General features: G+C 45.8%; 1 protein-coding gene across 6 annotated transcripts in view; it reads right to left on the reverse strand.

The window, feature by feature from the left end:
* si:ch73-103b11.2 (putative leucine-rich repeat-containing protein DDB_G0290503) overlaps positions 1-23,553 on the reverse strand; it is a 108,457-nt gene that overhangs the window by 25,947 nt on the left and 58,957 nt on the right. For 3 of the 6 annotated variants that reach the window (XM_052488375.1, XM_035747911.2, XM_035747927.2), the window contains exons 4-12: positions 19,557-19,708; positions 14,224-14,308; positions 10,370-10,586; positions 8,410-8,932; positions 6,930-7,077; positions 5,051-5,185; positions 715-771; positions 508-576; positions 324-413 (exon numbers count right to left, since the gene is read on the reverse strand). In XM_052488375.1, the coding sequence (XP_052344335.1) occupies positions 324-413; positions 508-576; positions 715-771; positions 5,051-5,185; positions 6,930-7,077; positions 8,410-8,932; positions 10,370-10,586; positions 14,224-14,308; positions 19,557-19,708 (1,476 nt within the window). Of the gene's footprint in view, positions 1-323; positions 414-507; positions 577-714; positions 772-1,415; positions 1,526-5,050; positions 5,186-6,929; positions 7,078-8,409; positions 8,933-10,369; positions 10,587-14,223; positions 14,309-19,556; positions 19,709-23,553 lie in introns of those variants that run through there. The other 3 variants (XM_035747920.2, XM_035747933.2, XM_052488390.1) reach the window with 3 other exon arrangements.

Consider the following 23,553-nt stretch of genomic DNA (forward strand, 5'->3'; position numbering starts at 1 on the left):
TTAGACAAACATGTTATTCAGGGCCTCCGGGTGTTGGTGGTGGGGGGGGGTGGCAACGTCTGTGGCAGACTTAGATCCAATGATGTCACTCTCTCACAGGGGGATGACAGGTCAAGTGACATCCCTCACGATGGGGCAAATAAATGTTTCGGGAAGAGAAATGACCAAACCCAATGCCGCCGGCAATACCACATGTTGTCAATGCTGCTTTTAGAGTGCAGGGTCACAGCTGAGCAACAATTTGTTAGAGATGGGAAAGGTACGGACCATTTTAGGTTTGATCGATGGTATAGATGAGCAAAGTACAACCACAAAACACTCACAAGGATTTGGAAGCCATAGTTCCTCTGTACTGGGAACTCTGTGACATCATAACAGGTGGACAGGTCAATCTCACCGTCCATATCAGCAGCCTGGAATAAAAACAACAAAAAGGTAAAGGGAAGTATTAACATTACACTGCATACATTGTTTGTTTGTTCTTTTTTTTTTTCCAGTGAGTCTTACCTCCTCAGCTATTGAGTCCCTGTAGTATCGTAGACTCTGGTCTGTGAGAACAAACCAGTGTTTCTTCCACTAGGAGGTCAAAAAATAAATCACATTTACTAGTTTTGTTAGAGCATTACTCTCCTACTTAAATCCATGAGAGATGTCATAAGGCACGGCTAATCATTTAGAAACACAACCAGGATTCCTGCTCATAAAGTACATTACCATTCCATCCTCGTATAGCTTGGTCATCCATCCTTTCTTGAAATTCAACAGATCTGGCTACATTGAAAACAAACAAAAAAACAACAGCTTCAATTCATGACTCGATTTACAACTAGCTTATGCTCATGGCTATCATTATCAGTGTTCGCTGCTTTATCGGTAGTCATTTACGCATAATATGTAATAGCTCTCGGCTAACAAAGTAGCTAACAGATTTTTGTCCAGAGCCAGACAGCTCACTGCAATGCTCCTAATAAACAGCCAAGAGCTCAGCAGCTAACAGCTAACAGCTTTTCAGTCCACGTTGCCACCCAGATTCGACTAATGGGAAGAGTGGCCCACCCAACCCAATAGCGACCTTTCGTTGAACCCTGAAATACAGTAAACTTGCAAATGCATTAAAGAAAATGTAAATGTTGCCATTACGACAGAACTGCCACAGTCTTCAGATGTCCAAAATATCTATATTAGTGCTATATTTATATTAGTCTTGGATTCGTTCAACTAATATAGAAATCACAGTGCAGAAAGAGAACCCCTTCTATGCTTTCATCCACAGAAAGACTCAATGAATGACCACTCGATCCACAACAAGTGAGCCCTTCTTCGCCAAACTCTCACTGCTCAACGAAGCAAACCAAGAACGTCTGCTACCGTCCATTTAGTCAACAAACAGGAACTGCGCTACGTTTGACCTCTACCTGGTTTCTGTTGATCCTCATCAGGTGTGGCACGGCCACGGTCTGGTGGAGACTCATTAACGCAAACTCTCTCTTCCACTTGACTCCCTCTCTCCCTCGCTCTCTGTGCGTCTTTGCACAAAGAGCTGGCGCTTTAACACCCTTCACTCCAGCTATTTATAACAGGGGGCTATTTTGGCAGCTGCAGCTCAGCCATACCATCCACACGTTGACAGGAGGACCACTAACACCACCCCGGGACAGTTCCCAGATCATATCTAAGTAACACTGAGATCCATGCATGTAATCTGTTGTAAAGTAACCTATGGTAAGGTTAAGTAACATAGGGTAAAGTAACATAACCTAGTACAGGCCTGGGCAAAGGCCGGCCCGGGGGCCATATGTGGCACGCGACCTGATTCAATACGGCCCGCTGAATAATGCTTAGATCACAAAGAATTTGCGATAGTAAAGTTTGGAGAAACGTATTTGTTATTCGGATTAAAAGCCCAATGAATACTCGCCTTTGTGTAATGACTTAACTCCCACCGCTCGTGGGACATTTATTTGAAGGCACGTATAAATAACAAGGACAGACAGTGACTGACAGGCTGACACACTTCACAGTTACAAATAGTAGCAAACTAGAAATTGTGCAAAAAAATAGTTTTTCAAAGAATAGGAAATTAGACAATCAATGTCAGGTGTTCCAGCAAGAGTGGCCATCGAAATATTTATTTATTGAGGTATCAGGGAAAGCTGTGTGCTTAGTGTGCAAAGAGCATTGCTGTCTTGAAAGACTACAACTCGTCCTGACACTTCCAGACGAAGCACGCAGAGAAATATAGGAACACGTTTTCTGAGCAGAGAGGGCAAGTCCATCGAAAGAGTTGCTTTCTCAGTTGCAAAAGCAGCAAGGACTTTTCACAAACGGCATTCAGAAAACGACGGAATTGCGAGAGCTAGCTATGTACTGTCCCACAAAATTGCCAAACATAGCAAGCCATTCGCTGAGGGCCAATTCATTAGAGAATGTTTCATTGACTCTGCAGCAATTTTGCCCCGACAAGAAAATAGCTGTTTGAAAATGTTTCCCTGTCAAGACGAACAGTGACACGGTGTGTTGAGGACAACGCAGAGAATATAGAACAACAGTTGAAAGTCAAGGTAAAATATTTCAACTATTTCTCCTTGACCCTGGACGAGATCCAGTGATGCAGTTGTTGATATTCTTCCGAGGCATAACCTCAGACTTTGAACATATAGAAGAGCTTGCTTCAGTGCAGTCAATGAAGAGCACAACCACAGGGAAACATTTATTGGAGGAGGTTAATAAGTATGTGGCAAAGCTGGGACTGAGTTTTGACATTTTTTCCACTGTGACCACTGATGGGTGCCCAAATATGACAGGAAAAAACATTGGCCTTTTGAAAAGGATATACAAGATCAAGTAGCTGAGCTGAACCCAGATGAGAAAATCATTTTCCTGCATTGCATTATTCATCAGGAGGTGCTCTGTAAATGTGTTCTGAAAATGAGCCATGTTGTGGATTCAGTCACTAAAGTGGTACACTTCATAAGAGGAAAATCTTTAAACCACATGCAGTTTCTCACGGTAGGAAGAGACAGAGTCGGGTCATCCAGACCTCCCCTACTACACAAACGTGAGATGTCTGAGTTTGGGGGAAGGTGCTTAAAAAGGGTGTGGGACCAGAAGTCGGAGATTGCGGAGTTTTGCAAATGAAAGGAAAGTATGTGGATTTCCCTCAACTGCAAAAGGCAAGATAAAGAACGGCTGGCTGATTTTGCCTTCACCGTGGACATCATGGCCCTCATGAATGAACTGTATTCCAAACTACAAGGGAAGGGCCTTTTTGCACTTCAGATGTACAGCTTTGTCGAAAGCCTGCAAGGGAAAATTACTCCTCCTGACCCTGCAAGTAGAAGCAGACAATCTCACCCACTTTCAGACACTACTAGTCTGTTCCCTATCAGATGACAACAATCTCACCCACCTTCCGACACTATTAGTCTGTTCCCTATCAGATGACAACAATCTCACCCACCTTCCGACACTATTAGTCTGTTCCCTATCAGATGACCAGCGGGAGAAGTATACATCGCTGCTGCGTGCTTTGAACTGAGTTTTCTCATCGTTTTGAGGATTTCAAAGTGTTGGAAAATCACATACTGTTTCCTCTCCTTTCACCTTCAATGTGGATAACGCTCCCACTGATCTGCAACTTGAGCTTATCGAACGATGGCAAAGATGTATTCTAATGTGGCCTTCCATGGAAAATAATTGCCCAGGCCTGACCTAGTATAAACTAAAGTGACCGAAAGTAAAGTAACCTAGTGTTAAGAAAAATAAAGTAACCTAGTGTTAAGTAAAGTAAAGTAACCTAGTGTTAAGTAAAGTAAAGTAACCTAGTGTTAAGTAAAGTAACCTAGTGTAAAGTAAAGTAACCTAGTGTAAAGTAAAGTGAAGTAACCTAGTGTTAAGTAAAGTGAAGTAACCTAGCGCAAAGTAACAACCTATCACAAACTAAAGTGACCTAATGTAAAGTAACCTAGCATAAAGTACAGTGGAGTGACCTAGTGTTAAGTAAAGTAAAGTAACCTAGTGTTAAGTAAAGTAAAGTAACCTAGTGTTAAGTAAAGTAAACTAGTGTAAAGTAAAGTAACCTAGTGTTAAGTAAAGTAACCTAGTGTTAAGTAAAGTAACCTAGTGTTAAGTAAAGTAACCTAGTGTTAAGTAAAGTAACCTAGTGTTAAGTAAAGTAACCTAGTGTTAAGTAAAGTGAAGTAACCTAGTGTTAAGTAAAGTGAAGTAACCTAGTGTTAAGTAAAGTAAAGTAACCTAGCATAAAGAAAAGTGAAGTAACCTAGCGCAAAGTAACAACCTATCACAAACTAAAGTGACCTAATGTAAAGTAACCTAGTATAAAGTACAGTGGAGTGACCTAGTGTTAAGTAAAGTAACCTAGTATAAAGTACAGTGGAGTGACCTAGCGCAAAGTAACAACCCATCACAAACTAAAGTGACCTAATGTAAAGTAACCTAGTATAAAGTACAGTGGAGTGACCTAGTGTTAAGTAAAGTAACCTAGTATAAAGTACAGTGGAGTGACCTAGCGCAAAGTAACAACCCATCACAAACTAAAGTGACCTAATGTAAAGTAACCTAGTATAAAGTACAGTGGAGTGACCTAGTGTTAAGTAAAGTAACCTAGTATAAAGTACAGTGGAGTGACCTAGCGCAAAGTAACAACCCATCACAAACTAAAGTGACCTAATGTAAAGTAACCTAGTATAAAGTACAGTGGAGTGACCTAGTGTTAAGTAAAGTAACCTAGTATAAAGTACAGTGGAGTGACCTAGCGCAAAGTAACAACCCATCACAAACTAAAGTGACCTAATGTAAAGTAACCTAGTATAAAGTACAGTGGAGTGACCTAGTGTTAAGTAAAGTAACCTAGTATAAAGTACAGTGGAGTGACCTAGCGCAAAGTAACAACCCATCACAAACTAAAGTGACCTAATGTAAAGTAACCTAGTATAAAGTACAGTGGAGTGACCTAGTGTTAAGTAAAGTAACCTAGTATAAAGTACAGTGGAGTGACCTTGCGTAAAGTAAAGTACTGCCCAGCACTCACAGTCATAGAGGACTCGGTCACTCGGCGGTCCAGAGACTTTGCCCTCCGGAAGTTGAATGAGCAGGACACATCAGGAACGCGACGCTCCTTCTCAGCATCCAATGACATCTCCTGAAAATGCCCAACATACAGCTCCTGAAAATGCCCAACATATAGGGTCGACATGACATGAATCCATTGGCTATGAAATATGACTAAAAACACTCACTACAGCTCATAAAAAGCATTCGCTTTATCTACATTTTTTGCTTTATAACCTCATTCCCCTCAATCTACACACGATACCCCATAACAGGATTTTAGAAACCTTTGCAAGTATTCAAACCCTTTGCTATGAGACTCAAAATTGAGCTCCGGTGGATCCTGCTTCCATTAATCATCCTTGAGAGGTTTCTACAACTTGATTGGAGTCCACCTGTGGTAAATTCAATTGATTGGACATGATTTGGAAAGGCACACACCTCTCAATATAAGGTCCCACAGTTGACAGTGCATAAGGTCCCACAGTCAGAGCAAGAACCAAGCCATGAGGTCAAAGGGATTGTCCGTAGAGCTCCGAGACAGGATTGTGTCGAGGCACAGATCTGGGGAAGGGTACCAAAAAATTTCTGCACAACTGAAGAACACAGTGGCCTCCATCATTCTTAAATGGAAGACGTTTGGAACCACCAAGACTCTTTGTAAGGCTGGCTTCCCGGCCAAACTGAGCAATCAGGGGAGAAGGGCCTTAATCAGGGAGTTGACCAAGAACCCAATGGTCACTAACAGAGCTCCAGAGTTCCTCTGTGGAGAAGGGAGAACCTTCCAGAAGGACAACCATCTCTGCAGCACTCTACCACTTATCATTAAAAGGCACATGACAGCCTGCTTGGAGTTTGCCAAAAGGCACCTAAAGGACTGTCAAACCATGAAAAACAAGATTCACTAGTCTGATGAAACCAAGATTGAACTCTTTGGCCTGAATGCCAAGCATCACGTCTGGAGGAAACCTTGCACCATCCCTACGGTGAATCGTGGTGGTGGCAGCATCATGCTGTGGGGATGTTTTTGTGGCAGGGACTGGGAGACTAGTCAGGATCGAGGCACAGATGAACGGAGAAAAGTACAAAGGGGTCCTTGATGAAAACCTGCTCCAGACCGCTAAGGACCTCCGACTACGACAAAGGTTCACCTTCCAACAGGTCAACGACCCTAAGCACACAGCCAAGACAAACGCAGGAGTGGTTTCAGGACAAGTCTCTGAACGTTCTTGAGTGTCCCAGCCAGAGCCCAGACTTGAACCAGAACTAACATCTCTGGAGAGACCTGAAAATAGCTGTGCAGCGACGCTCTCCATCCAACCTGCCGGAGCTTGAGAGGATCTGCAGGGAAGAATTGGAGAAACTCCCCTAATACAGGTGTGCCAAGCTTGTAGCATCATACCCAAGAAGACTTGAGGCTGTAATAGCTGCCAAAGGTGCTTCAACAAAGTACTGAGTAAAGGGTCTGAATACTTGTGTAAATGTGATAGTTAAAAATTTGAATACATTTGCAAACATTTCTAAAAACCTGTTTTTGCTTTGTCATTAAGGGGTATTGTGTGTAGATTGATGGGGGGGGATAATTGAATCCATTCTAGAATTAAGGATGTAAAGTAGCAAAATGTGGAAAAAGTCAAGGGGTCTGAATACTTCCCGAATGCACCATAAACTACTGTAGTGTATGTATTCACGTAAATTTTAACACGGTTATCTTCATATTGACATCAACTGAAACATTTATGAAAGGTTTATGATGAATGAGAGTTCTCCGTAAATTGGAGCTAATGTTAGGTGCCATGTATGGTTTATGACCCCTAACGACAGCCTTGTGTTAGGGGGGAGGGAGGGGGGGACGTTACCTGTTTGCAAGCGAGGGAGCGTCTCTCGCTACGCCCCTGCCTCTGGACAGACACGGTATTGGAGGGGGGCTCCGAAGGAGAGGTGGTGTCCATGTGTTCCACGCCCTCCCCATCCCCCGACTCAAACTTCCCTATCACCTGAGAACGCCTGTGGAAAACACACACATACGCCGTCAGCATCACACACACACACACACACACACACACACACACACACACACACACACAAAATCATGAACAGTATCACATAAACAGCATGACATAGGGTCTTTGAAACCTCAGCTATGCATCATCATCATCTCTTGCTGTACTTAAGTGACAGCATTTTGTTTCCAATAACTGAAGAGTAACATGCCTTTTATAAGAAGGCTGCCGACGGTTTTCCAGTAAAACACGAGGCTCTAACACACTCAAGCTGCTGCTACTAAAACCGTCTGCAGCCTTTCGTCTGATGAAGTCGTGTTACTCTTCCGTCGGCCACGCGTCAGGAAATAACACACAATCAAATGAGCTGCAAAAAAACTAAACAAAAAAAGAGCAAATCCTCTCAAGGTCCTAGCGTCAATGTGCGTTGACTAAAAGAGCAGAGCAGAACTATGGAGGCTGCTTTGTGCCAAAAATCTATAAATCTATAGTATCAGTCTGGTTTGAACGTAAGAACTTTTTGATCAATGACGACATTGGTTCATCACTTTGGCACAACACATATTCCATAGAGAGAATGTGTAAGTGCAACTAGAAAAGGAAAATGGTCCACAAGAGACTGATAGAGTATGATGAATATAGAGTGTTATGTGAAGAGATCAAACTTCAGATGGAGAGGAAGGAGGATCATTGTAGGATTAAGGACCATATTCCCAGGAGCAGCAGCAATGGCAGCATCAGCAGCGTTAGCCAAGGAGACTGGACCAGTTGTGAGTGATTGACAGAGTGTGTGTGTGTGTGTGTGTGTGTGTGTGTGTGTGTGTGTGTGTGTGTGTGTGTGTGTGTGTGTGTGGTGGAATGAGAGAAAGCAGGAGTCAGCGGTAACCAGCAGGGCACAGCAAGGCGGAAGGTTTGGGAGGGCAAATTTTCAGAAGCTCCTGGAAGAGACAAAACAAAACAAACACAAAAAAAATAGCAAAGTAGACAGAGGGGGAAATATGCAAGCAATAAACATACGTTGGTTTTTACATTTGGCTCCAAGAGAGCAATTCAATTATGAAAGAGGCAGTAGAGGATCTCGAGGACTGCTGCCACTAGGTGGTGCCAGAAGACCAATACAGCTCATGAAGATCATAGTAATTGAATTTAGTGGAGGGTTGACAAAACCAAAACACTGAAGATCGCATGCGTGATAACATTCAATATAGTCGGTGGGCTTACAAAGCAATGCTGTGTGTAGTGTGGGTTTAACTGTTTCTAAGTGCCTTTGTGCATAAGTTAAATAAATGTGCGTGTGTGTGTGTGTGTGTGTGGTGGGTCATCTCAATATCCTCACCTGCGCTCCAGCCCAAACAGCCTGGCCACCTCCTCCCGTCCGGGGCTGCGTGTGCGCGCCCTCAGCTCCACCTTCTTCTTGTCCGAGCGGAAGGCCTCGCGGTGGCTCAGCCGGCGAGCCCGCGGCACGTTCGACAGCACCACGTAGTCCTTGCCTGGTCGTCCCACTCTTCCCCCACCACCACCGCCAACATTCCCACCTGCCCCGCCTCGGCTGCTCCAGCTCCCATTGCTGCTGGGCTCCGAGTCAAGGGAGCTCTGGGAGGAGCTGACGGTGGAGTAGCTAGGGGAGAGGAGGGCGCCTGGGGAGGGGAGGGGGTCTGAGGAGGGGTAGTTCAGGGAGGTGTTGGGGTACGAGGGGGAGTCACAGGGGCTGTACCTGTGGTGGAGGACGCCGAGGGAGGTAGAGGTGGTCAGGGGCTGGTGCTGGGGAGGCTGGGGGGGCTCCGGCGACTTTGTCTTCTCCAGGGAGAAGTAGCCACTCTCCACTCGCACCTTGCGTCCGCCGCTCAGGGAGGTACCGTCTTGCACCACACAAACAAAGCAGAGCAAGGGAAAGATTACAAAAAATGTTTGGCAGAAAATAATACACAAGCACGTACACTACGTGGTCAAAAGGATGTGGACACCTTTTCGTCGAACATCTCATTTCAAAATCATGGGTATTAATATGGAGTTGGTCCCTCTTTGCTGCTATAACAGCCTCCACTCTTCTAGGAAGGCTTTCCACTAGATGTTGGAACATTGCTGTGGGGACTTTCTTCCATTCAGCCCCAAGAGCATTAGTGAGGTTGGGCACTGATGTTGGTCCATTAGGCCTGGCGTTCAAATTCATCTCAAAGGTGTTTGATTGGGTTGAGGTCAGGGCTCTGTGCAGGTCAGTCAAGATATTCCACACCGATCGACACAAACCATTTCTGTATGGACCTCACTTTGTGCACAGGGGCATTTGCATGCTGAAACAGGAAAGGGCCTTCCCCAAACTGTTACCACAAAGTCAGAAGCACAGAATCGTCTAGAATGTCATTGTATGATGTAGCAGTAAGATTTCCCTTCATTGGAACCAATGGGCCTAGCCCGAACCATGAAAAACAGTCCCAGACCATTATTCCTCTTCCACCAAACTTTACAGTTCGCTCTATGCATTCGGGCAGGTAGCGTTCTCCTGGCATCCGCCAAACCCAGATTCGACCATCGGACTGCCAGATGGTGAAGCGTGGTTCATCACTCCAGAAAACGCGTTTCCATTACTCCAATGGTGGCGAGCTTTACACCACTCCAGCCGACGCTTGGCATTGCGCATGGTGATCTTAGGCTTGTGTGCGGCTGCTCGGCCATGGAAACCCATTTCATGAAGCTCCCGACGAACAGTTCTTGTGCTGACTTTGCTTCCAGAGGCAGTTTGGAACTCGATACAGAGTTTAGCATCTGAGGACAGACATTTATTTTTACGCGCTAAGCGCTTCAGCACTCGCCATTCCCGTTCTATGATTATGTGTGGCCTACCACTTCGTGGCTGAACCGTTGTTGCTCCTAGGCGTTTCCATTTCACAATAACAGCACTTACAGTTGACCAGGGCAGCTCTAGCAGGATAGAAATATGACGAGCTGACTTGTTGGAAAGGTGGCATCCTATGACAGTGCCACACTGAAAGTAACTGAGCTCTTTAGTACGGGCAATTCTACTGCCAATGTTTGTCAATGGAGATTGCATAGCGTTGTTTGATTTTATACACTTGTCAGCAACGAATGTGAAATAGCCGAATCCACTAATTTGAATGGTTGTCCACGTACTTTTGGCCAGGTAGTGTATGAACATGAACACAGAGCGAGGATATCATCATTGGCATCCAATAACTGCCTTCGCTATTGATTACAAACTAAAATGACTGCTATGCTGACACCCAAAAATCTATTGGCTCAGGTGCTTTGGTGAAAGAGTGTCTCCAGTCTTTCCTCACCCTCTCTGGTGACGCTTGACCCCGGGTGGCTCTGGGTCAGCTGGCTGAGACAGGAGGCGCTGCGGCTGCAGGGGATGGTGGATGCTCTGCTCCATCTCTCCTCCTGCCACAGTGTGGAGCGGCTGGCCGGCACCCGCTCTGCACTGGCTATACTGCTGGGCAGGCAGGGGATACTGCCCCCGCTACTGGTCACTGTCACCTTGGCTGGTCCGGGCTCCTGGAGGGGACGACGAGAACGGTAAAAGGAAGAGAGAGGGAAACACAAGAGTGCAAGAGGGTTCAGTGGAGGAGGAGAGAGACAAATGCAATCGTTACACATGTCAACAATGAAGATGAATCGTGACCATCTATTGAGTCCATGTGTCCATCTCTTTGGGGGACCTTTTTTTATGTATTCCGATGACTAAGAGTTCCTTTGGCATTTTCAATAAAAGTTTATCGAAGAGACCGTATGTACAAAGAGTATTGTTTCATTACAGAACAGCACAGATTGACAGATTTAAGAGGGATGGAGGGAGGGGTAAAGTGAAAGAGAGGCAGACAGACAGCTCAACAAAGAACAAAGAGCTCCTTCATGGCAGTCACACCTGTTGTTGTCGTAGAGGACAGAACAGACAAGGGAAACATTCTGTGGGATAGAGATGTGACGACTTATGCCTGACTTCATACTTAATGTCTTCAAATGCTTGTTAATAACAAGGCAGTATATTTACTGTAAAGTCCCTGCTCATTTATGGTTTTTACCAATACCTGCATTCAGTACATATAGTACACATACACACAAAACAAATCCGTTTTGGCATGTAATCAGGCATAATAAAAAGGTAGACTCTTGACTCTTAGTATTTTGCGATACTGATAATTCTTACTTCCGTCAGCAGCGCTCTTCCCTCCTTTCCCTGCGACTATATTTTTGGGATATGTTCTTTTTTTTTGGGGGGGGGGGGTACTTTTGACCCCTTTTCATGATTTCCAATCGGTAGTTACAGTCTTGTCCGTACAGGAGTTGCAGCGATGGGGCTCGGGAGAGTCGAAGGTCGAGAGCCATGCGTCCTCCGAAACGTGACCCCGCCAAGCCGCACTGCTTCTTGACACACTGCTTGCTTAACCCGGAAGCCAGCCGCACCACTGTGTCGGAGGAAACGCCGTACAGGCAGCGTGCATGCGCCCGGCCCGCCACTAGAGCGCCCGGCCCGCCACTAGAGCGCGATGGGACAAGGACATCCTGGCCAGCCAAAACCTCCCGTAACCCGGACAACGCTGGGCCAATTGTGCGGTCGCGGCCGGCTGCGACTCAGCCTGGGGTCGAACCAGGGTCTGTAGTGAGGCCTCTAGCACTGCGATACAGTGCCTTAGACCGCTGCAACACTCGGTAGGCCTTGGGATATGTTTACGTGTGGCCGGAGATAATGAAATCTGAATAGACCCTTGCTATCTCCGGCCAATCCCCTCTCATTCAGCACATATGGAGGCATGCCACTGAACCCTGATATACTGCCTTTGAAACAAGAAAGATGTATAAGGGTATCCACTTCGATCCCCCTCCACCTGGATTGATTGGAATTGGGATTAAGGTTTGAGATTGGGATTGCGTAGCCATTCAGGGTTAAAGTTCATCCAGTTTGGCTCAACTCAAAGCATGTCCGTTCATGTCTCTGGTGGAAAAATGACAGCTCGGACTTCGTACACCCTGCAAATCACACAGAACCTTTGCAATTAGGGGGTGGATCTATTGGGCGGCAGGTAGCCTAGTGGTTAGAGGGTTGGGGTCAGTAACCGAAAGGTCGCTGGTTCTAATACCCGAGCCGACAAAGTGAACAATGTGTTGGTGTGCCCTTGAGCAAGGCCCTTAACCCTACTTTGTTCCAGGACCCTGTAAAACAACACATTTCACTGCAGTGGTTAGAGGGTGTGTATGTGACAATAACACTTTCTTTTCTTAGCAGTAACAGTGAGTCTTCACAGTCAGGTGGGCCTGACAACGGAACCTTATGGGGGTCCATTCCAGAGGTTGGTCTTCTCAACAGGGTTGAAGATTCTTGAAGCCTGGAACAGGACATGGAGTCACTAATGCCCTGCCGGTGGCCCCTTGCAATAGCGGAGCGGATTTTCTTCCCTCTAGCCTCAAAGTCCCTGCTACTCAACACCATATAGCCAGGAGCAAGGATTTGAAGGAGCAAACATTGCATTTCTGTCCCAAGGTTGTTTTTTTTCCAACTAGAGGGGATCATAGAAAGACAGTTTATGGCCACTCTCACGAAAAGCCAGCAACACCAGAATGGCCTGTCAAGATACAATGGACTTAACCTCTCCTTGTCAGGTGCTGTTTGCCTTGGAACCACTTCCCAGAAAGCAAACAGATGTTTCTCTGTGCCTACGTATTTACAGAGCAGACAGGAATCTCTGGTGAGAAACGTGTAGGTGGGGTGGAGAGTTTTCAGGTGGAAATGGCTTCTTAGCACAGTCTTTAGTAATGGGGAAGTGGAGAAACATTCAGTCTTACATTGAATATGCACCTATGTTACAAGCTCTTTCCTATACGCTCTGGTACAGAGATCAGTCAAACGGCACTGGTCAGACCTGGATGCGACGATGACGGAAAGCGATCTGGAACCTGCAATGAAAGCGTCATCACTCGCTCAAGTAAACAACCTTAATTACATGGCTTGGCCTTGACTCATTGTACCGTAGATCTGCAAGTGGATGCCGCCAGAATGTCATTGACTCAACACATACCATACTTGTACATACATATAAAAGAGAAGTACAGAAAGTCAGGCAGACAGTGTTTTGTAGGAACAAGCAATAACTCTGGCCCCCCACTGGTCGGTTTTCCTGATCCAGAGCACTGTTAACCCAGTTTTGTCCCCTGCATTTGTTCTGTGGTTTCTGTGCAGAATGCTGCCAGCAGGCACCAGTAATTACTGCTACCGAGTGGGTAAAGGGAGGGCACAGGGAGAGGGGGCAGACAGACAAGCCAATTAGACAAAGCAAGACAGACAGACAGACAGACCGACAGAAAGCAGCTATGCTCACTGCTGTGCAGAGCAGACTTCAGGAACACAGGACTTAGGAGGCCAACATGGCATAAAAGTAAGGGTCACTCCTCTGTCTGTGTTTTCTCTTAAGCAAATGAGGCTGTTAGTGTCTACTAGACTCAGTGTGTGTGTGGGGGGGGTCTGTTTCGGTCCACTGCCATTAGAAGACCCAGACAATGAGCTTCGGAGCCAGTCTCTACACCCGCCACAAATCTGGCATCACATCAAAATGAAAGGAAGAAAGGAAAATAACAAACCGCACCGCAAAGTGTGTGGTCTGTAGAAGAGGATATTCAATACCATTACTTCATCTAGTCATTAAAACCTCTTACCTTTACGTTACCCTCTTTTTTTTCATGTATCTAACTCTCTAACAGAGAGAACCTCTGTAGTGTAAGCATGTACTGACATGGACATTTCGTTTAAATTCCCCTCAGGGCAAAAGTGTCTGTCATGTTATCATACAAGCTTCTTAAATTCAATACAATAACACGACTTCATACCAAACCAGTCCATTATACCTAATCGTTATGATTCATCTTAAGCTAGTGTACTGGTCCGATATCCACCATACACCCTGTTACAATAAGACCATTCAGTTTGTTGGAGTACATTATACAATAGGGCAGCGGTTCCCAAACTCGGTCCTGATTCAAACGATAAAAGCTTGATGATTAGTTGATCATTTGAATCAGCTGTGTAGCGCTCGGGCAAAAAAGCAAATGAGTACCCTCTGGGGTCCCTAGGGAGACCACATATCCAATACATTGTACAGTATATACAGTACTTAGAATCTCAGAGTGGAGGGCATGGTACCTGAGGAGTGGGTGGCTCCACTTTGCGCTTCTTCTTCTGGTTCTGCTTGTTGGTCCGGGGATAGACCGTCAGGGCCTCCTGCCATCTGCAGAGACGATCAAAGGGGCAAAATTCGGTCATTAGTGACAAACATAAAAACAAGACAAAACTCCAGACTGATGGTTCCCAAACATTTTTTTGTGTGTGAATTAAGACCCATCAATAGGTTTTTGGATATTTCCCATGAGCCACTGAATAAACAAAAGCACTGTTCCTAGACGTGACCCAGTCACAACCCGAAAACAAACCGGCTCTGACCTGCCAGCTGGTCCTACCACTTGGAAAACACTGGTTCTGGTCTGTGAAATACAGTACATGTGTGTCTCAGACACTCATCACCAATTGTATTTTTGATTTCACCTTTAAATTTAACCAGGTAGGCCAGTTGAGAACAAGTTCAAGCCAAGGTAGACTACTCTTTGTGACCAGGGCCCGGTTTCCCAAAAGCATTTCAAGGTTAAGTTCATCATTAGAACCTTCGTAAAAGCATTGTTAAGTCCCTGTGCGGCTGAAAGCCCTCATTCACCAATTGCCCCCCCCCCCCTCGTCTCACTTTATACACAGAAGATCTCTGATTTTAAAAAAAAATCTTTATATGTTTATCTGTCACCTCTGTGACCACCGCTACAAACAAAAGTTGTCCATTTCTATGCAAAAACAAAGGAAAAGGTTTAGGATAAAAAGATGCTTCAAAAGAAAACCGAGATGACCGCTTTAAAATACAAATACAGTAAGCTATACAGCCTAGGCCTATATAAACTCAGCAAAAAAAGGAAACGTCCCCTTTTCAGGACCCGGTCTCTCAAAGACCATTCTTAAAAATCCAAATAACTTCACAGATCTTCATTGTAGAGGGTTTAAAACACTGTTTCCCATGCTTGTTCAATGAACCATAAACAGTTCATGAACATGCACCTGTGGAAAGGTCATTAAGACACTAACAGCTTACAGACGGTAGGCAATTAAGGTCACAGTTATGAAAACTTAGGACACTAAAGAGGCCTTTCTACTGACTCTGAAAAACACCAAAAGAAAGATGCCCAGGGTTCCTGCTCTTCTGCGTGAACGTGCCGTAGGCATGCTGCAAGGAGGTATGAGGACTGCAGATGTGGCCAGGGCAATAAATTACAATGTCCGTACTGTGAGACACCTAAGACGGCACTACAGGGAGACAAGACGGACAGCTGATCGTCCTCGCAGTGGCAGACCACGTGTAACAAACACCTGCACAGGATCGGTACATCTGAGCATCACACCTGCGGGACAGGTACAGGATGGCAACAACAACTACCCGAGTTACACCAGGAACACACAATCCCTCCATCAGTGCTCAGACTGTCTGCAATAGGCTAAGAGAGGCTGGACTGAGGGCTTGCAGGCCTGTTGTAAGGCAGGTCCTCACCAGACATCACCGGCAGCAACGTCACCTATGGGCACAAACCCACCATCACTGGACCAGACAGGACTGGCAAAAAGTGCTCTTCACTGACGAGTCACGGTTTTGTCTCACCAGGGGTGATGGTCAGATTCGTGTTAATCTTCAAAGGAATGAGCTTTACACCAAGGCCTGAACTCTGGATCGGGATCGATTTGGAGGTGGAGGGTCCGTCATGGTCTGGGGTGGTGCGTCACAGCATCATTGGACTGAGCTTGTTGTTATTGCAGGTAATCTCAACGCTGTGTGTTATAGGGAAGACATCCTCCTCCTTCATGTGGTACCCTTCCTGCAGGCTCATCCTGACATGACCCTCCAGCATGACAATGCCACCACCAATACTGCTCGTTCTGTGGGTGAGTTCCTGCAAGACAGGAATGTCAGTGTTCTGCCATGGCAAGTGAAGAGCCCGGATCTCAATCCCACTGAGCACGTCTGGGACATGTTGGATTGGAGAGTGAGGGCTAGGGCCTTGGCCATTCCCCCCAGAAATGTCTGGGAACTTGCAGGTGCCTTGGGGGAAGAGTGGGGTGACATCTCACAGCAAGAACCGGCAAATCTGGTGCAGTCCACGAGGAGATGTACTGCAGTAGTTAATGCAGCTGGTGGCCACACCAGATACTGACTGTTACTTTTGATGTTGACCCCCCTTTGTTCAGGGACACATTATTCCATTTCTGTTAGTCACATGTCTGTGGAACTTGTTCAGTTTATGTCTCAGTTGTTGAATCTTGTTACGTTCATACAAATATTTACACATGTTAAGTTTGCAGAAAATAAACGTAGCTGACATTGAGGACGTTTCTTTGTTTGCCGAGTTTATTTCAATCATATTGAAATACATTTCATGTAAGTTACATTTTGCTAATCGTTGGCCGTCTAATTTTTGCCTCAATATATTTCATAATGTGTGACAATATGTGCCCAATGATGTGCCAAATCATTGTAATATGATGGGGTAAGCATTAGAATAAGCCACCTCAATATTTACAGCCATATAGGTCTCTAGGAGCTGATCCGACGTCAGTATTGTGGAACAATTATCATGTTAGCTCAGATTTGAAGGGAGAAAGCGAATCCGAAAGTAGAGCTGCCTTTCCTTCGGTCCCATCTGCACTTGGTGAACGTTCTCGCTGGGTGGTATTTTGGGAAACACGTGTGTGACGTCTTCATCAGTTATAGGAACGATGTATGGTGAAACGCCTGTGAATTTAAGTTCCGTCGCTAAAATCGGGAAACCGTGCCCATGTAAGTACTGTACTTGGGAGACTCTTAACACCTAGTCAGTCCTACACCTTTTATTTCATTTCTATTTAACTAGGCAAGTCAGTTAAGAACACATTCTTGTTTACAATGACGGCCTCGGAAACAGTGGGTTAACTGCCTTGTTCGGGGGCAGAAGATATGAACGACAGACTTTCACCTCGTCAGCTCATGGGTTCGATCTCGCAACCTTTCGGTTACTGGCCCGACGGTCTAACCACGAGGCCACCTGCCACACCTACAGTACTTCTTCTGTCATGGCATTCTCTGATATCCTCAGATATACTGAATTACACATCCACTAACTGGCGGTGAGAATCCCTGCGGTGGACTACTCAAACAAGTCTCATTTACAACATTGAGACACACCCCCCCCCCCCCAAAAAAAAAGACTTCCCACAACAACCAGTCTGGATACGAAAGGAGGTGTTTGTCAACATTTGTTCCCCATAAGTCATGACTCGTCCAGTCTGTAGGAGTGAGAGTCCACAATATGTCAGTGGGGAAGTATCAATGAATTCATTAATATCTTCATAGGAGTTCAGGTTCAACTTGTGAAGTGGCAAACCTATTTTGTAGAAATGTGATAACTAGTTAACCGTTCAAAAATCACATTAACTATTCCATGAATGAATGAATAACGCTGATAAAACCAGTAGTGGTTGCGATGGCCTAAACAATGCCAGGGTTGTGTTGTGACTAATTGAAGAGCTAAGTGCATCACCATGGCACAGAACACAAAGACATATCAATCCCCCCCATTGTCCGGCCCTCTTGTGAGTGTGAAAGCCTATTGCTCTGTGATATTAAGACACTGTGGCCTAATGGAAGTACTACAGGAACGTGGCTGGCTTTTGTCAAGGCAACCTTTGGCGGGGTGGCATTTCAACACCAATCCAACAACACATTGAATAGCAGAGATCTCATTTCAGTGTACTACTGGCATTCGTCTTTGCCCACTAGTAAAGCACCTCCTAAAAGTCCACTATCAGGGCGCCTACAAGCATAGTAATGTCAGCAGCATAGATCTTAGTTTGTGGGACAAGTGAATGTTTTTAGCATGTTACTGCAAGTTAGCGTACAGATTAAGATTGAGAAAATTGTGGAGGAAGTCTTGTGCCAAGATTGAAATTGTAAAATGTTTACGATTTGATTAATTTTATTATTATTATATATATTTTTTTACAGCTGTTGTACAGTATATAATCTGGTAGTTTGAGATTGAAAGTGAGTTTTCATGCTGTCCCCCCCCCATTCTGTATGTGTCAGGCCTAATCCCCCTCTATGGAAGACTGGGTAGCGGGATGGGGGGAAAGCCAGAGGCTTATTCAGACCATGAGAAAAACAGAGATCCTCTTAATCTGGGTGTTTGTCATTGGCCCAGCCCCCCCCCAATCAGATGGCAATAACACTGCCCGGGCCAATATGTTTCCAGGATGGCAGAGAGCCAGGTACAGCGGGAGGGAGGGGTCACTGTGAAGTGTGTCAAGAGGTGGGTCGTGAAGGACTTTGCAGGGGAGGGCAGTAAGGTTACTGTATTATAAAATGGGGGGGTTGACGGAGAAAGAGGCATGGGGACTAGGGTGGTTTGTTAACATGCGAGGACCGTGTGTTAGTTGGTACGGGGACATAAAATGGTAGCTAGAACAGGAAGGAGTGTGTTCAGGAGGAAGGGAGATGCTAGCAGAGCAGTGCTATCACGTCTGTGGATAGACAGGAGGTACAAGGTTGGGCAGTGTATTATTATTTGGGTTTTTATTTAACTAGGCAAGTATTAAGGGCTTAATAAAAGAGGAGGTTGTGAGTGAATGAGGGAGTTGGGAGGCAGTGAAAGAGGCAGGGGGCAGTGAAAGAATGTGCACTGTCATTGCAGTGCGAATTAGGGAGAGAGCACCGACTGCACTGCCTGATAGAGACAGCAGGGGGCAGAGCTGTTCACACAGCAATGGAACAGCACCCACAAGGCTGTGCAACAACACTTTCTCTAGCCATCTTTTCCCTCTGACTGGCTTTCTCTCCACAGGTCCAATGACCTCTAGGACAGAACTCCAGTATTTGAAATCATTGGACACCAGGGCTTCCTCTCTTATTCTTCCCTTTATAGGTGAAAGCAATATGATGGATGCCTGCTTGTGGCTCAGGTTGATGTTTATTGTCATGTCCTGTCTTGTCCTGGAGGCAGAACAAAGCAATTTCCTCTTAGATAGGCCAGCTGCAAAGTGAAAACTGCTTATTGTAAAAATTCATAAACTTTTTCGTCTTCATTTAAAGTTGGGATTAGGCATTACGGTTAGCAGTGTGGTTGAGGTTTGGGTTAAGGTTGTGTTTAAAATCCGACTGTGGCTGTGCCAACTTCATAATACTCTGCAGAGCTGCTTCCAGAACAAGATTCATGATGAAAAACACTATCCTGTGCATCCACTTGTCAAAAGACATCCACTGGGAACGGTACGAATGTAAATGGGAGACGGAGAGGCCGCCACAACAAATTAAGTAGGTAGAGGGGTTGTTGTTGTGATCTCCCTACTACCTGAACTTTTCCAATAAGAAGAATATAGCTTTCTTACATTGTGCCCTAGCCAGATGCATGTCTTACCCGTTGATAATCTCGCGGCACTCGGCCCGGATGAAGTGCTCTCTGTCGGGGGTGAGAACGCACAAGGAGTTCTTCTGGCCCGTCCTGGACTCCCCGTCGATGACGTCAGAGCACTGGTTCATGTTGATGGTGCCCTGGGGCAGCGTGCTGGGCTAGAGAACACAGAGATGGAGACAGGGCAGGGTCAGATAGTGCAAGTGACCCACTACTGCTCCGTTACCCCCCCCCAAATTCTTTTGAACTTTGTGATGCACCAAATAAACAGTTCCTAGTCACAGCCCAATTTAAAACCATAGGCCTTCAACCCACCATTTGAGTATCACTGAGTGAGTATAGTTAAGTATTACAAAGACGAACACACACACACACACACACACACACACACACACACACACACACACACACACCAATGCAGATGTAAACACAGACATAACCCGACACACACCTGGGGAACCAAACTCTCATACAAACTCAAAACATGTTGTGTTTGATGCCACTGATCTCCAGAATTTCCCCGCACAGTTACTGATCTCTGTTCTGCCCTCTTGTAAACATCGCAGGGCCACAGGATCACACAGGGAGAGTGAGAGCGTTTAATTTAATCCACTCATCCAATGATGGCTAGCTGGGCTGTATAAACAGCTATGCATGGAGTACATGGTTCCTCCATCCTTTAATCTGCACAAACAACGGGACCGCCGAACTAGCCGAGCAACAAAACTGGTTAAGTGTATGCTCACCCAAGCAGTCCACCTTCTATACAGTTAAACACAAATACACTATGGGTTTGTGTGTGTGTGTGTGTGTGTGTGGTTACGGCTCGTTGACAGTGAATAGTGGAGTGCCGACACGACCCTGAACGGGAGAAGGAGCGCCGTCTGTAAATATCTTTCACAAAGTCACTGTGTATAAACACACGGGTTACAGAGAGATTCATCGTCGTCATGCAACTCTTCCCAATCATGCACACGTCAAAACAAAAAACAGTGAGCATTTTTGGAGAATTTGGCATTTCTTTGGGAAGTCTGACCTACTCCTGACCGAGCCGGTGGACCGAGCCGGTGGACCGAGCCGGTGGAGAGCCCAGGATGAACTCAAGTACGCAGCGGGATTTAAAAGGACGTGACTGACGAGTGCTGCGTGTGTACCACCAAGAAGAACACAGGCGTCAACGTGGACAGCCCCAAACCCCAAGCCCTTCTCTACTCAAAACAAACAGGCAGAATTACAGGCACCCAAAATTCCACTGAGTTCCTAAGCATCAGTGCAGAAGAGCCACAGATGACGATTTACAACTACCATCGATCCTGAATTACGCCGAGAGATAAAGCGGGAGGCCAAATTTTAAAAAGGGCAAGTCAAGCAAGTGATGGAATAAGTGACAGAAGCCCAGATGGGCGGGATAAACATGCCCTGTCAATCATTGAGCAATTTAGCCCTAGAGGCTCTTTGATGTGGTGAAGAAAATCGATGACTGACAGTTTATGGTTATCCCGCCCAAAAAGCGGTCGAGAGGCCCAGTTTGCCCTACCCCTACAGTCCCTCTCAATTCACAAAGAACTGTGCTAGAAGGGCCTGTGTGTTCCAGCTGACTGACTAACTGACTGACGGACACCTGAGTTTTCGCCACAGAAGTGTTAAGCCTAAACTTGCAGAGACCTAGAATGAGCCATTATGATAATCCTATAACTTTCTCTGCGCGTCTCGCCTGGGCCTCTGGCCCTATAAAACGCCTGTAGTGTGTGGAAGGGCTCTTAAGTCTAGGGTGAGGGGCCAGCGCAACAGCCGAATCTGACAGGCAGGTGGACAGACAGCTGGGAGAGAGGGCCTGTTCCTGCTTCAGAGAGAGACGGCGTCAGCTTGACCTGAGAGTCCTGTCACTCTCAGACATTAGAGAAAAAAGGTGGGAGGGGGGTTGAAAGAGGAGAAGAGAAACATGGGCTGTTTACAGATTGTCATAGGATACATTGTCGAATCAATTTTTTACAAGGTGCCTCTGTGTACAGTTTCAGCTCCAGCAACATAGTAAGAGAAGGAGAGGAAGCGAGAGGAGGTAAGGTCCATCTGTCCATGTAAACAAACGTGTGTGTGTGTGTGTGTGTGTGTGTGTGTGTGTGTGTGTCCTTGGGAGAGGTCAGGAGAGTATAGGCCAAAACAACAATATTACAAATTCTGTGGACAATTTTCCAAGCCGCTTAAGATCTCAGCTTTAAACTCAGAGTACAATTTTTTTTTTCATGTAACAAGAATCCACAACATTGAGTTTGTGATGAAAAATCCCTTTCATAATACTATTACAGCACAGCGGGAGATCTGGAGGACTATTGGAGGCACGGCGTTGACACCGAGCAGTCGAGCACGGGACTCCTCTCACATGTCTCCCAGCCCCATCAGCTGAGTACAGTATGGTCTGGCCTTTCCACCGGACAAAACCCCTCCCAGCCTCCAGCCCCAAAACGCCCCCCCTACCGGTCCCTTAGCCGAGTCCTGGACCCCTCTCCTGGGCCGTCACTCTCCACAATGAGCCCTTTGTGGAGTAGCACTAGCATAAACACAATGTGGGATTGTCAACAAGCCCCACCACAGCCGCCCCACTTACCTCCTAACGAGGAAGTGACCAAGATTTGACCAAAGACACAGAGAGACCAAAAACAACCCTGCTTTCATAAGTTAAATAAAGGTTAAATAAGAAAACCAAAAAAATTCCAGTCCTTTTAGGTTGTGTGTATTGTTGTGAATTGTTAGATACTACTGCAGTGCTGGAGCTAGAAACACAAGCATTTCACTACACCCACAATAACATCTGCTGAACATGTGTATGTGGCAAATAACATTTGATAAACCGGGTAAACAGTTTCCTGCCTCTCAAGATGTTCAGACAATGGTGTGATCAGTGGCTCCACTTCAGGCGTGACTCAAGTGCACCCAAAGAGTTGTTTTGCGTGTGTGATTTCATTTAGGCCCTAAGGCACAATTACTTTGCACAGAAGCTACGCTACATTAAGAGTGGGTGCCGGTGTGGTCTTGTTATACTCTGTGCCAGCAACGTCTGTTTGTTGCCCATCTCTCTGCACGGCTAATGTCGACTTGGATTATCCCAACAGTGCTGCCATGCGAACTCTCCCGCGAAGTTAGACAACAGGTTAATCCAGGGTGTCAGTCTCTTCTCTGGTCTGAGAACAGTGACCTGCCACCTCCTCTCTCGCTCTCTCTCTCTCTCACACACAGTCTGCCTCTCCTCTGTAGCCTCCCCCTCTGTCTCATCGGCAAGTCTATTCCCCCCGTTCTCGCATTCTGTCTCGCCCGCTTTGTAATCAATCTCAAGATGTTGTCCTGAGTAGGAACTGAACAGAGGTCAATTAGTGGACGGATCATTCTCTGATTATGGGACACCCAACACAAATTGGAGGCCATGGCCTGTAGTCTATACCCTAAGACCCGGGAGAGTAAAGCTAAACAGCATTGTTCTTCCCCTATTGGCATTTTAGAAGAGAGGATGCGTTTCCTTTGGCAGCTCGCTGTGTGCTTTACATTTTTTGTTGGGTTGGAGGCTAATTGTGTTCTTCTGTCAATGCTAGAGTCTGTTTAGCCTGGTTTAACCAGACTGAAAGTTCCGGTCAAGTCAAACAACGTTGAAATGTAGCAAAGTCCATTTGGATTCCAGGCAGGAGATGGTCTACTTCTGAAAACAGAAATGAGAGTCGGGGGAAAACTCACTCAATTAGAAGAACATGGGAGGGGTTGACACGGTATGTTGCATGTCATAGTGTTATTGATCGCTATGGTCCGTTACAAGAGCACTTGCATTGATGCTTTTGTTCACACGTATGATAAAAGGGGTTTCCTTTTCAGTAGCTGAATTGGCAACAATAACACGGGCGTGTCATTTCCCCCCGATTTCCAATTGGATTACAGTATTTGAATGGATTTCCAGTATACTGTCGATTACACTATAGATTACTACGATGTATATCGTTTGATTATTCAGCAAGTATTT

The sequence above is a fragment of the Oncorhynchus keta genome, chromosome 3 (assembly GCF_023373465.1).
Source record: "Oncorhynchus keta strain PuntledgeMale-10-30-2019 chromosome 3, Oket_V2, whole genome shotgun sequence".
NCBI classification, from domain to species: Eukaryota; Metazoa; Chordata; class Actinopteri; order Salmoniformes; family Salmonidae; genus Oncorhynchus; species Oncorhynchus keta.